Genomic DNA, 11,792 nt, shown 5'->3' with positions numbered 1-11,792 from the left:
CCAAAAAAAAAAAAAAAACAGAACCCCAACAGGGTCTGGACACTGCCACTGGCCCCCACCTCAGCCAGTCCCTGCTCATGGGCACATGCATGCCTGGCATACTCAGGTCTCTGGACTTGAACCAGGAGCTTTCTGATGTGAGCCAGCTTCATAGAGCATCCGTTTTACTGACATGCCACTGTCCAGCCCCTGGTTGTTAAATAGAGGGGTAACATTCCAGTTGCTGAACAGTCACAACCCCCGACCCCGGAGTCCCTCAGCCCTTTCCCTGTGACCTGCAGGTTCTCAGGCCAAACCAGCAACTGCAGTGTTAATATGTGACCATGCTTGGGGCCGGCAGGTGGCATGGTGGGTTAAGGGTGCTGGACTCCCACATGGCCATCCACAGTTCGAGTCCCAGACCTGGCGACTTGCTTTCTCACCACCCCCTCTGTTCCTCTATGGTCAAATCAAAATAAAATAAATAAATAAAGATAAAATATGTGACCATACTCTTCCTGTGGCTGAACACATGTGTATATATATAAACATACATGTACACGTGCACATGCACATATACACATCTGTGGGACAATGGAAGAAAAGCACAAGTTTACTTTGGTACTAAAAAACTTGAAATCTTGGGGCCAACAGATATATAGTGGTTACATTGCTGGACTCCCACATGGCTGACAGCAGTTTGAGTCTTGGATCCGGTGGCTTGAAACTCATGCCAGTACATAGGTATGCGTGCCCAAGGTCCTGGGAGGAGAATGGAGAAGGGATTGTGGCGTGGCCATCCCCCTGGGGGGTGATTTCTTGCTGTCTCTCTGTCTCTCTGGCGAGTACATGTGCCCTACAGCAAAAATCTCTCAAAAAAGAAAAGACAAGACCCATGTAATCAGGTCCCCAGCAGGACAGCATTGCAGCAGTAACTCTGCGAGGCGGTACCACGTGGGACAGTCTCCTGTTCAAGTCTGGGGACCCCCCTGAGTAGGCCAGGCATGCGTACCCATGACCCATGGCTGGCTGAGGCTGGGGTGGCCTGCAGAGTTAAGACCCTGTTGGGGTGCTGCATCTGTCTCTCTCACTCATGGAAGAAATTTTAAAAGCAGAATAGGGCCAGCAGGTGGCGCAGTGGTTATGTTATGTTCAAGGGCTGGACCCCGTGGCTGGTAAACGTGCCACACACATGTACATTCGTGCCCAGGATCCTGACGGGATGGAGAAATGGAGGAGAGGGGATTGTGGTGTGACCATGTCCCATTGGGGGTACTTTCTGAGGACTCCGCACATGCCGGGTGCTTAATAAATAACTGAGTTGGTGCCCAGAGAAGGGGGCAAGTGATTGAGTGGACGCCCTTTCCTCCCCGCAGAATGACGTTCTCACGGGCGTGTTTCCTGCCAGCCCCCTCAGCTGGCTCTTCCTCTTCAGTGCAATCCAGCTTGCCTGGTCGGTCCAGCTGGACCCTTCCCTAGGACTGATGGAGAAGATAAAAGAGTTGCTGCCAGATGGGTGAGGACCCCTTCAGCACAGTAACCTTCCTCGGCTCTCCCCTCTACCCCAGAAGGCTCATTAGTGTGGTGTGCATGCTAAAGAAAATAACCTGTGGGACCAGCAGTTAGCGTAACGGCTATGCTGCTGGACTCCCACATAGTCAACTGCGGTTCAAGTCCTGGACCCTGTGGCTTAAACTCACACTGGGCGTGTGTGCGTGCGTGCCCAAGATCCTGAGAGGAGGATGGAGGAGAAGGGATTGCGGCATGACCATCCCCTCTGGTGGGGGGGTGATTTCTCGCTTTCTGTCTCTTTCTCTCTCTCTGTCTTTCTGGTGAACACACGCGCCCTATAGTAAAAAATCCTCTCTAAAAAAAAAAGAAAGAAAGAAAGAAGAAAAGTAACCTGTGAGACTTACTTTAAGTCAGATTAATAAAGGTACACTGGGACCAGCAGTTGGTGTAATGGATATATCTCTGGACGCCCATGCAGTCGACCATGGTTTGAGACCCGGACCTGGTGGCTTAAACTCACGCCAGGTGCATGTGTGTGTGTGCCCAAGATCCTGAGAGGAGAATGGAGGACAAGGGATTGCAGCATGGCCATCCCCCCGGGGGGGTGATTTCTCGCTGTCTCTCTGTCTATCTGTCTTTCTGGCGAGCACACATGCCCTACAGCAAAAACCTCTCCACAAATAAGTAAGTAAGTAAATAAATAAAGATACAGCAGCTAAGGCCAGCAGGTGGCATGGTGATTAAGGGCCATGGACTCCTACATGGCCGGCTGCAGTGTGAGTCCCGGACCTGGTGGCTTGCTTTCTCACTTTCTCTCTCTCTAGTCAAAATAAAAAATAATAATAACAAATGGAAATAAATGATTCTTTAAAATAAAATGGTGCAACATCTAGAAAAAAAGGAGGTGGTTTTCGCTTTTCTCTCTCTTGCTCTCTGCACTTTTCTTTTTTGAGAGAGAGATTTTTGCTGCAGGGCACTAGTGCTTGCCGGAAAGGCAGAGACAGAAAGCAAGAAATCACCCCCCACGAGCACGGCCAAGCTACAATCCCTCCTCCTTCATTCTCCTCTTGGGATTTGGAGCACACATACACGTGAGTGCTCAAAATCAGTGTGAGTTTTTTGTTTGTTTGTTTGTTTTTCGAGAGGTTTTCACTATAGGGCATGTGCACTCGCCAGACAGACAGAGACAGAGAGACAGAAAGTGAGAAATCACCCCCCAGGGGGGATGGTCACACCACAATCCCTTCTCCATTCTCTCGGGATCTTGGGCACACAAGCACACACGCCCGGTGTGAGTTTAAGCCACCAGGTCCGGGACACGAACCGCGGTCGACTACGTGGGAGTCCAGCGACATAGCCATTATGCTAACTGCTGGCCCCAAAATCAGTGTGAGTTTTAAGGGTCTGGAACGCAAAGTGTGACCGACGACATGGGAGTCCAGCGACATAGCCGTTATGCCTTCTGCGGTCCCCTCTGCACATTGTCTGTGCTGCCTGCTTCTTACTGAGTAGGATAGTGACAAACGACATCGATGTCCAGAGATGGCGACATGTACTAGGAGGAGCAGGAGCCCTGCCAGTCTAGTCGTGTAGCTTTGGACCAGAGACACCACCTTTCTTGATTTCAAGCCTTCGTCTGTAAAACGGAGGTCATAATGATTGTTTCTTAAGGTGGCTGGGAGAATTCATCAAAATCACACGTGGTGGGCCCAGCACATGGCATAAGGACTCCCATATGGCCAGCTGCAGCTGGAGTCCCAGACCCAGAGGCTTTTAAATCACGGCGGGCGGGTGTGCATGCGTGCCCAAGATCCTGAGAAGAGATGGGAATGTGGCGTGGGCCTCTCCTCCTGGGGGGTAATTTTCACTTTCTGTCTCTCCGGCAAGCACATGCACCCTATAAAAAAAAACTCTAAAAAAAAAAAAGAGAGAGAAAGAAAGAAAGAAAATCACACATGTGAAATATTTAATACAGGAGCCGACAGGTGGCATAGTGGTTAAGGTACTAGCTCCCAAATGGCTGACTCCACGGTTCGAGTCCAGGATATAGTGGCTTGAAAATCATGTGGGGTCAGGACCAGCAGTTGGCGTAATGGCTATGTTACTAGACTCCCACGTAGTCAACCGCGGTTCGAAACCCAGTGACTTAAACTCATGCCGGCACATGTACGTGGGTGTCCAAGATCCCAAGAGGGGAATGGAGCAGAAGGGATTGCGACGTGGCCATTCCCCTGGGGGGGTGATTTCTCGCTTTCTGTCTCTCTGTCTTTCTGGTGAGCGCATGTGCCCTATAGCAAAAACCTCTCTGGGACCAGCAGTTAGAGTAATGGCTATGTCGCTGGACTCCCATGTAGTCGACTGCAGTTCGCGTCCCGGACCCAGTGGCTTAAAACTCACGCTGGGCGCATGTGCGTGCGTGCCCAAGATCCCAAGAATGGAGGAGAAGGGATTGCAGCGTGGCCATCCCTCCTGGGGGGTGATTTCTTGCTTTCTGTCTCTCTGTCTTTCTGGTGAGCACACATGCCCTCTAGCAAAAACCTCTCAAAAAAAAAAGAAAGAAAGAAAAGAAAAAGAAAAAGAAAAGAAAACCATGTGGGGCACATGTATACATGTGCTCGAAATCCTGAGAGGGGTGTGGGGAAGGGACTATGGTGTGGCCATCCACCGTGGGGAGCAATTTCTCACTTTCCCTCTCTCTCTGGCAAGTGCATGTGCCCTATAACAAACTAAAAAAAAAAAAGTTCTCTTATCCATCCATAGTGACTAGGTGACTAGATCCCATATGGCCAACTGTGCAGTTTGAGTCCCAGACCTGGTGGCTTAAAGGACTCTCTCTGTGTGTCTCTCTCTCCTGCTTGTAGCTTTTATCTTGTAGCAAAACTTAAAAGAAATTTTAAAACTGTATCAATTTATTGGGACCAGCAGTTGGCGTAATAGCTATGTCGCTGGACTCCCATGTAGCCGATTGCAGTTCAAGCCCCAGACCCAGTGGCTTAAACTCACACCAGGCGCGTGTGCATGCGTGCCCAAGATCCCAGAGGAGAATGGAGGAGAAGGGATTGTGGCGTGGCCATCTCCCCTGGGGGGTGATTTCTCACTTTCTATCTCTCTGTTTCTCTCTGTGTTTCTGGTGAGCGCACATGCCCTATAGCGAAAACCTCCCCCCGCCCAATAAAAAAGATCAATTAAGAGAATCGGCAGAGCATGTCTAGGGTTTAGTGCCTCCAATCTTGCAATACTGAGTGGGAGGGGTGCACAAACCTCTGGAAATCCCCCACTGTGGGAATGGCCCCAGGAGCCAGCAGGTGGCAGAGGGGTTAAGGTGACAGCACACGGCTGACAGCGGTTTGAGAGAGAGCGGCACTGACATAGTGGTTCTGTTGCTAGACTCTCATGTAGTTGACTGCAGTTTGAGTCTCGGACTCATGCCAGGCTCATGTAGGTGCGTGCCCAAGATCCTGAGAGGAGAATGGAGAAGGGATTGTGGTGTGACCCTCCCCTGGTGAGGTGATTTCTCTTTCTGTCTCTCTGTCTCTCTGTGAGTGCCCTACAGCAGAAATCTCTCTCTCCCTCTCTCTTTTTTTTTTTTTTTTTTTTTTAAGAAAGATTGTTTTGCTATAGGGCTCATGCACTCACCAGAGACTCCAGGACTCAGAGTCCGGGACTCGAACCACAGTCGACTACATGGGAATCCAGCAATGTAACCCTTACACTATCTGCTGGTCCCACAAAAATCTCTCTTAAAAAAAAGAGAGAAAGAAAAGGAATGGCCCCAAGACACTTAGGAGCTCCCAGCTGCAACCTGCAGGGACAAATGGGGAGAAGAGTTCAAGGTAGAGAGTATACCCGTGTACCCACAATATTTTAGAAACTCGGTGGGTGGCTAAAGATCACACCTACTTTACACGTAAGAAGGGACTTCTCTGACTTCAATGCCAGCCATGTCTGCCTCCTGCAGCCTGAGGGGCTGTGGCGGAGACAGGCCTGGCCCCTCTTCCTCTCCCCAGGGGTGGACAGTACCACATGCTCCGAGGGGTCCTGGCCGGTGCACTCTTCGCCTCCTGTCTGTGGGGAGCTCTGATCTTCACGCTCCACGTGGCCCTGCGGCTGCTTCTGTCCTACCACGGCTGGCTCCAGGAACCCCACGGGGCCATGTCCTCGCCCACCAAGACCTGGCTGGTATGTGCAGGGTGGCGGGCCTGGCGGGGGGGGGGGGAGGGAGGGCACGTCTCTGTCCCTGTAAGTCTCTGCTGCCCCCTTTGGGTCTCCGCCCCTCTCTGGGGCTCTGTCCCCCTCTCTCTGGGTCATCTTCCCACCGGCTCTGAGCCCCCCACTATGTTTCCGTTCCATTCTCAACCCTCGGCCTGGTCTCGGCCTCAGTTGGGATCTGATGACCCGTTAACTCCCTTCCCCCAGGCCCTGGTCCGCATCTTCTCCGGCCGCCGCCCGATGCTCTTCAGTTTCCAGCGCTCGCTGCCGCGCCAGCCCGTGCCCTCGGTGCAGGACACCGTGCGCAAGGTGGGCCCGGGACTCGAGGCTGGGGCAGGGGCGGACCCGGGACGAGTCTCCCCGCTTCTCCGCCCTCCCTTTCAGTACCTAGAGTCTGTCCGGCCCATCCTCTCCGAGGAGGACTTTGACTGGACGTCGGTCCTGGCGGAAGAATTCCTGCGGTTGCAAGCGTCGCTGCTGCAGTGGTACCTGCTGCTCAAGTCCTGGTGGGCGTCCAATTACGTGAGTCGGGGCACTGAGGCACCGCCCCTGACACGCCCACAGCCCCCAGGACCTGCAGCGATTGGATCCTCGCCTTAGGCTTGCCGGCATTCTGAGCCCCGCCTCCATGGTGGGTCTGGGCGGGCTCAGATGCGCGGATGTTCTGAGCCTCGCCTGTATCCGGCCGGGTCGGGACCCGGATCCCAGGCGCCTGGCTGCTTGTCAGCCCCGCCCCCTGCTGGCCGCGCTCCAAGCCCCGCCCCTAGGATCGTTAGCGTTCTCTCCTCCCAGGGTCAGAGACGCTTGGCTTGCCCGCAGTGGGCTTCCACTCTGAGCTCGGGAGTTAGGCCCTTGATTGCACTCAGTTGAGCTCCCTGGGAGGCAGGCCCAGAGCGAGTCTGCCGTCCACCCACAGCAAGGCCTGGCGGCTGGTGTTCTCTGAGAAACCATAAACAGCATGGAATGGGTGGGGGTGATGGAAACATGGGCGGTGTGGTGTGAGTGTGGGGAATGGGCACACAGCTGGGAGAGAGGATCAGGATCCTGGGGTAGAGGACTTAAGGCTGAGCCTTGAAGGTTGCAGAGACCTTAAACCCAGGGGTTGCCAGGAAGGGTGTCACAGGGAGAGGACTCGTGAAGAAGTAGGGGAGCTTTGTACACAGCTCCCCGGCTGAATTGAAGAAGAGCCTGAAGGGTGGTCGTCAGGAGAGGGAGTCAGGGAGCAGAGGCTGGACGGACTTCCAGGCTGAGGTTCCTAGACGTTTCTCAAGGGTGCTAGGGAGCCATGGGAGGATTCTGGGCAAGGGGGGCTGGGGTGATTGCTGGTGTGGAGAGACTGGAGGTTGGGAGGTAGGAGAGGAGGCTAAAGTAGGGTCTTGGCTGGGGCTTTGGGAGCGAGGGGTAGGAGGTGGTGAGGAGGGCACTGTGCGGCTCTCCCTGAGGTACAGAGCCTGGAGAGGTGATGCTGAGCTCCATGGAGGCAAGAGTGACAGGCCTGGGGATTATCCGTCCGGGAAGACGCTCCTGGGCGGCCGGACAGTGCATGTGTCTGGAAGGGAGCGTCCTTGGCAGGACGGCGGCTGGGCCTCAGCGGTTGCAGGTGACTGAGACGTTGAGCTTGGAGAGAGTGTGAGGGGAGACTGAGGGACAAGGAAGAAGGTCTGGGCATTCCCAGGGGGCCAGCAGCGTGGGGGAGAGGACGGATGTGATGGAGGGATAGGCCTGTGTCTACACGGGTACCGGGCAGCCAGGCCTCGGGTTTCTGGGCTCACAATTTTGTTTCCTTTGTGTTCGTGGATCAGATACTGCTCTTTAAGAACACATACACAGGGGACCAGCAGTTAGCGTAATGGCTATGTCGCTGGACTCCCACGTAGTGGACCATGGTTCGCATCCCGGACCCGGTGGCTTAAAACTCACGCCAGGCGCGTGTGCGTGCATGCCCAAGATCCCGAGAGGAGAATGGAGAAGAAGGGATTGCGGCGTGGCCATCCCCCTGGGGGGTGATTTCTCGCTTTCTGTCTCTCTGTCTCTCTCTGTCTGGCGAGCGCACGTGCCCTATAGCAAAAAAAACCTCTCAAAAAAAAAAAAAAAAGGAAAAGAAAAAGAACACATACACAGGGCGGGCTGGTGGCTTGGTGGTTAAGGGCGCCCGACTCCCACATGGTCAACCATGGTTCCAGTCCTGGACCTGCTGGCTTGCATTCTCACTTTCTGTCACTCTCACTGTCTCTCTCTGGTCAAATGAAAATAAATAAATAAATAAGCTAATTCTTAAAAATAAATAAATAAATAAAATTTAAAAAGAACACACATACACACACACACACACACATCACTCCACACACATACATACACCACTCCCCACACACACACACAAGGGGTCTTCAGAAAGTTCATGAGGGGGACCAGCAGATGACGTAATGGTTATATTGCTGGACTCCCACATAGTCATTCGTGGTTTGAGTCCCAGACCTGGCGGCTTAAAATGCACACCAGGCACATGTGCGTGTGTGCTCAAAATCCAGAGAGGAGAATGGAGAAGGGATTGTGGCATGGCCATCCCCCCAAGGGTGATTTCTCTCTTTCTGTCTCTCTGGAGAGCGCATGTACCCTATAGCAAAAATCTCTCTAGAAAAAAATTTTTTAAAATTTCTTCATGGAAAGTGTATTATGAAAAAAACTATACCTGGGTCTCAAGAATATTTTGGCACCAAATAAACTTGTACTTTTTTTTTCGAAGTAGGGGTTTGTTATAGGGCGCATGTGCTTGCCAGAGGGAAACAGAGAGGGAAGGTGAGAAATCACCCCCGGGAGCTATGGCCATGCCGTCATCCCTTCTCCTCCCTTTTCCCCTCGACATTTTGGGCACTCATGTACCTGAGCCTGGCATGTTTTTAAACCACCAGGTCCAGGACTCGAACTATAACGTCTGCCATGTGGGATCCAACCCCTTAGCCACCATGCTACCTGCTGGCCCTCTGTGCCTTTTTTTGGTTGTTGTTGTTGGATTTTTTTGGAGAGGTTTTTGCTATAGGGTATGTGTGTTTGCCAGACAGACAGACAGAGATAGAGAGACAGAAAGCGAGAAATCACCCCCCAGGGGGGATGGTCACGCCGCAATCCCTTCTCCTCCATTCTCCTCTCGGGATCTTGGGCACGCACGCACACACGCCCAGTGTGAGTTTAAGCCACCAGATCCAGGACGCGAACCACGGTCGACTACATGGGAGTCCAGCAACATAGCCATTACGCTAACTGCTGGCCCTCTGTGCCTCTTTTTTTATTTTTTAAGTTTATTTCTCCCATGAGCCAGAGAGGGACAGCACCCCCAACAGGGTTCTGCCATTCCTCAGCCCAGCCTAGCCAGTCCATACCATGGACATGTGTATGCCCGGCATACTCAGGGAGGCCTCCAGACATCAGCCCCGGCCCGTCCCCTGTGACCGGCCTTGGAGAATGTTGCGCCACGGTCCAGCCCCTCATTGTGTCATTTTGTGATGAGCTTTGTTCTTTTTAACGGCTGTGTACTATTCCACAACATGAGTGTAGCACAGAAGTTCGAGTCCCGCCCTCCCTGTGAGAAAGTCTGGGTGGCTCGCCTGTCTGACTCGCTCCCTAAAGCCCCCATCAGGGTCCCAGCCACGGCAGTGCGAGTCTCCCACCCTCTCCCCAGGTCAGCGACTGGTGGGAAGAGTTCGTGTACCTGCGCTCCCGTAACTCGCTGATGGTGAACAGCAACTATTACATGATGGTGAGGAGGGGAGGGGTCTGGGGAAGAGGAGGGGTTCATGGCCCCCGGATCTAGGGCTGGAGTGCCTGGGTAAATGTGCCGTTAATGGGCACTGACTTGAATCTGGGCCACGGTCTGGGATTCCCCATCCTGCCCTCTTTCTGGGCCAAGATGTGTGTCTGGGGTCAGTGTCCCCATGAGGGACACAACAGCTGACCTTGGGCATTTTACTGTCCCCTCTGCTGGTCCCCAGGACTTCCTGTATGTCACACCCACGCCACTGCAGGCTGCTCGGGCTGGAAACGCGGTCCACGCCCTCCTGCTGTTTCGCCACCGCCTGAACCGCCAGGAGATCCCTCCAGTAAGAGGCCCCCGGCTGCGGACAAGGCGGGGGTCTGTGGCCGGGGTCACATGTGGCCGGAGGGCACCTCACTGGCCGCCGGTCTCTGGCAGACTTTGCTGATGGGAACGCGCCCTTTGTGCTCCGCCCAGTATGAGAAGATATTCAACTCCACGCGGGTTCCCGGGGCCCAGAGAGGTGAGGCTCCCCGTCCCTCCCCACTGACAGAAGCAGCACGATGGGGTGGCTGACACCGAGGTCTCACACCAGCCTGCCTGAGTTTGAATCCCAGCTCCCTCGCTCTCTAGCCGTGTGCTCAGGGACAAGTGAGAACCCTCCCTGAGCCTGAGTTTTTCTCCTCTCTAACATGGAATAATAGTGGTACGTTGGTGATGACTGTTAAAAAGGTGCTTTGGGACCAGCAGTTGGCGTAGTGGCTATGTCGCTGGACTCCCACGTTGTCGACTGCGGTTGGAGTCCTGGACCCGGCGGCTTAAACTCACGCCAGGCACATGTGTGTGCGTGCCCAAGATCCCGAGAGGAGAAGAGGAGAAGGGATTGCAGCGTGGCCATCCCCCCTGGGGAGTGATTTCTCGCTTTCTGTCTCTCTGTTTCTGTCTTTCTGGCGAGCACACGTGCCCTATAGCAAAAACCTCTCCAAAAAAAATAAAAAGTGCTTAGGAGACCGGCAGATGATGTAATGGTTATGTCATTAGGCTCCCATGGAGTCAACTGCGGTTCAAGTCTCAGACCTGACAGTTTAAAACTTGCTGGGTGTGGGAACCAGCAGTTAGCGTAATGGCTATGTCACTGGACTCCCATGTAGTCGACCGCGGTTTGCGTCCCGGACCTGGTGGCTTAAAACTCATGCCGGGCGCATGTGCGTGCGTGCCCAAGATCCCGAGAGGAGAATAGAGGAGAAGAGATTGCGGCGTGGCCATCCCCCCGGGGATGGGTGGGCGCAGGGCGAGGCGGGCTCAGGGCATCCCACCTGCAGGGACACGTGGGCCCAGGTGCGGAGGTCCATGAAATCCCAGGCAGCCGAGGCCCTGGAAGCTGTGGAGGGGGCTGCTTTCTTCGTCTCCCTGTCTCTCTCTGTCTCTCTGGTGAGCGCACGTGCCCTATAGCGAAAAAAACCTCTCCAAAAAAAAAAAAACAAAAAACTTGCTGGGTGTGTGTACATGCCCAAAGTCCCCAGGAGAATGGAGCAGAAGGGACCATGGTGTGACCACTCCCCTTGGGGGATGATTTCTTGCTTTCTGTCTCTCTGTCTTTCCAGCCAATGCACACATCCTATAGCAAAAATCTCTCTAAAAAAAAAGTTGCGGGCGGGCGGGTGGCCTGGTGGTTAAGGGCACTGGACTCCCATGTGCCGATCATGGTTGGAGGCCCAGGCCTGGCACTGGCTTTCTCACTTTCTCTCTCTCTTTCTCACTCTGCCCCTCTCTGGTCAAATTAAAATAAATAAAGTTAAATAAAATAATTCTGTAAAAAAAAAGTTTCTTAGAACAGTTCAAGGCACGTAGGAAATGCTTAATAAGTGGTCGTTTTTCTTATTCTTACGTGTCTGGCCTTCCTCGCCCACGTCTCTGGTCGGCGACCCCAGACTACATCCGCCACCTCCGGGACAGCCGGCACGTGGCTGTCTTCCACCGGGGCCGATTCTTCCGCGTGGGGACCCACTCCCGAAATGGCCTGCTTCCCCCGAGGGCCCTGGAGCAACAGTTTCAGCGAATCCTGGACGACCCCTCGCCCGCCTGCCCGCAGGAGGAGCATCTGGCTGCTCTGACCGCTGCTCCCAGGTGAGGGTCCGGGGTCGGGGTCCGGGGTTGAGGTCAGCCCTGCCGAGGTTGCCAAAGGGTGGAGGTTGTGCGGAGTCCGGGTGGGCGCAGGGCGAGGGGCTCAGGGCATCCCACCTGCAGGGACACGTGGGCCCAGGTGCGGAGGTCCATGAAATCCCAGGCAGCCGAGGCCCTGGAAGCTGTGGTGTGGCCATCCCCCCTGGCGGGGGATTTCTTC

General features: G+C 54.1%; 1 protein-coding gene across 1 annotated transcript in view; it reads left to right on the top strand.

The window, feature by feature from the left end:
* The window catches only part of CPT1C (carnitine palmitoyltransferase 1C), a 34,601-nt gene that overhangs the window by 2,202 nt on the left and 20,607 nt on the right, over window positions 1-11,792 (top strand). The window contains exons 3-11 of the mRNA XM_006160213.2: window positions 1,356-1,495; window positions 5,499-5,670; window positions 5,908-6,009; window positions 6,085-6,222; window positions 9,377-9,454; window positions 9,687-9,794; window positions 9,887-9,971; window positions 11,380-11,575; window positions 11,696-11,761. Of these exons, the coding sequence (XP_006160275.1) occupies window positions 1,356-1,495; window positions 5,499-5,670; window positions 5,908-6,009; window positions 6,085-6,222; window positions 9,377-9,454; window positions 9,687-9,794; window positions 9,887-9,971; window positions 11,380-11,575; window positions 11,696-11,761 (1,085 nt within the window). The remainder of the gene's footprint in view (window positions 1-1,355; window positions 1,496-5,498; window positions 5,671-5,907; window positions 6,010-6,084; window positions 6,223-9,376; window positions 9,455-9,686; window positions 9,795-9,886; window positions 9,972-11,379; window positions 11,576-11,695; window positions 11,762-11,792) is intronic.

Source organism: Tupaia chinensis, unplaced genomic scaffold (genome assembly GCF_000334495.1).
Source record: "Tupaia chinensis unplaced genomic scaffold, TupChi_1.0 Scaffold000673_1, whole genome shotgun sequence".
Taxonomy (NCBI): domain Eukaryota; kingdom Metazoa; phylum Chordata; class Mammalia; order Scandentia; family Tupaiidae; genus Tupaia; species Tupaia belangeri.
The sequence above is the reverse complement of the archived record's forward strand: the minus strand, read 5'-3'. Positions and strand labels throughout refer to the sequence as shown.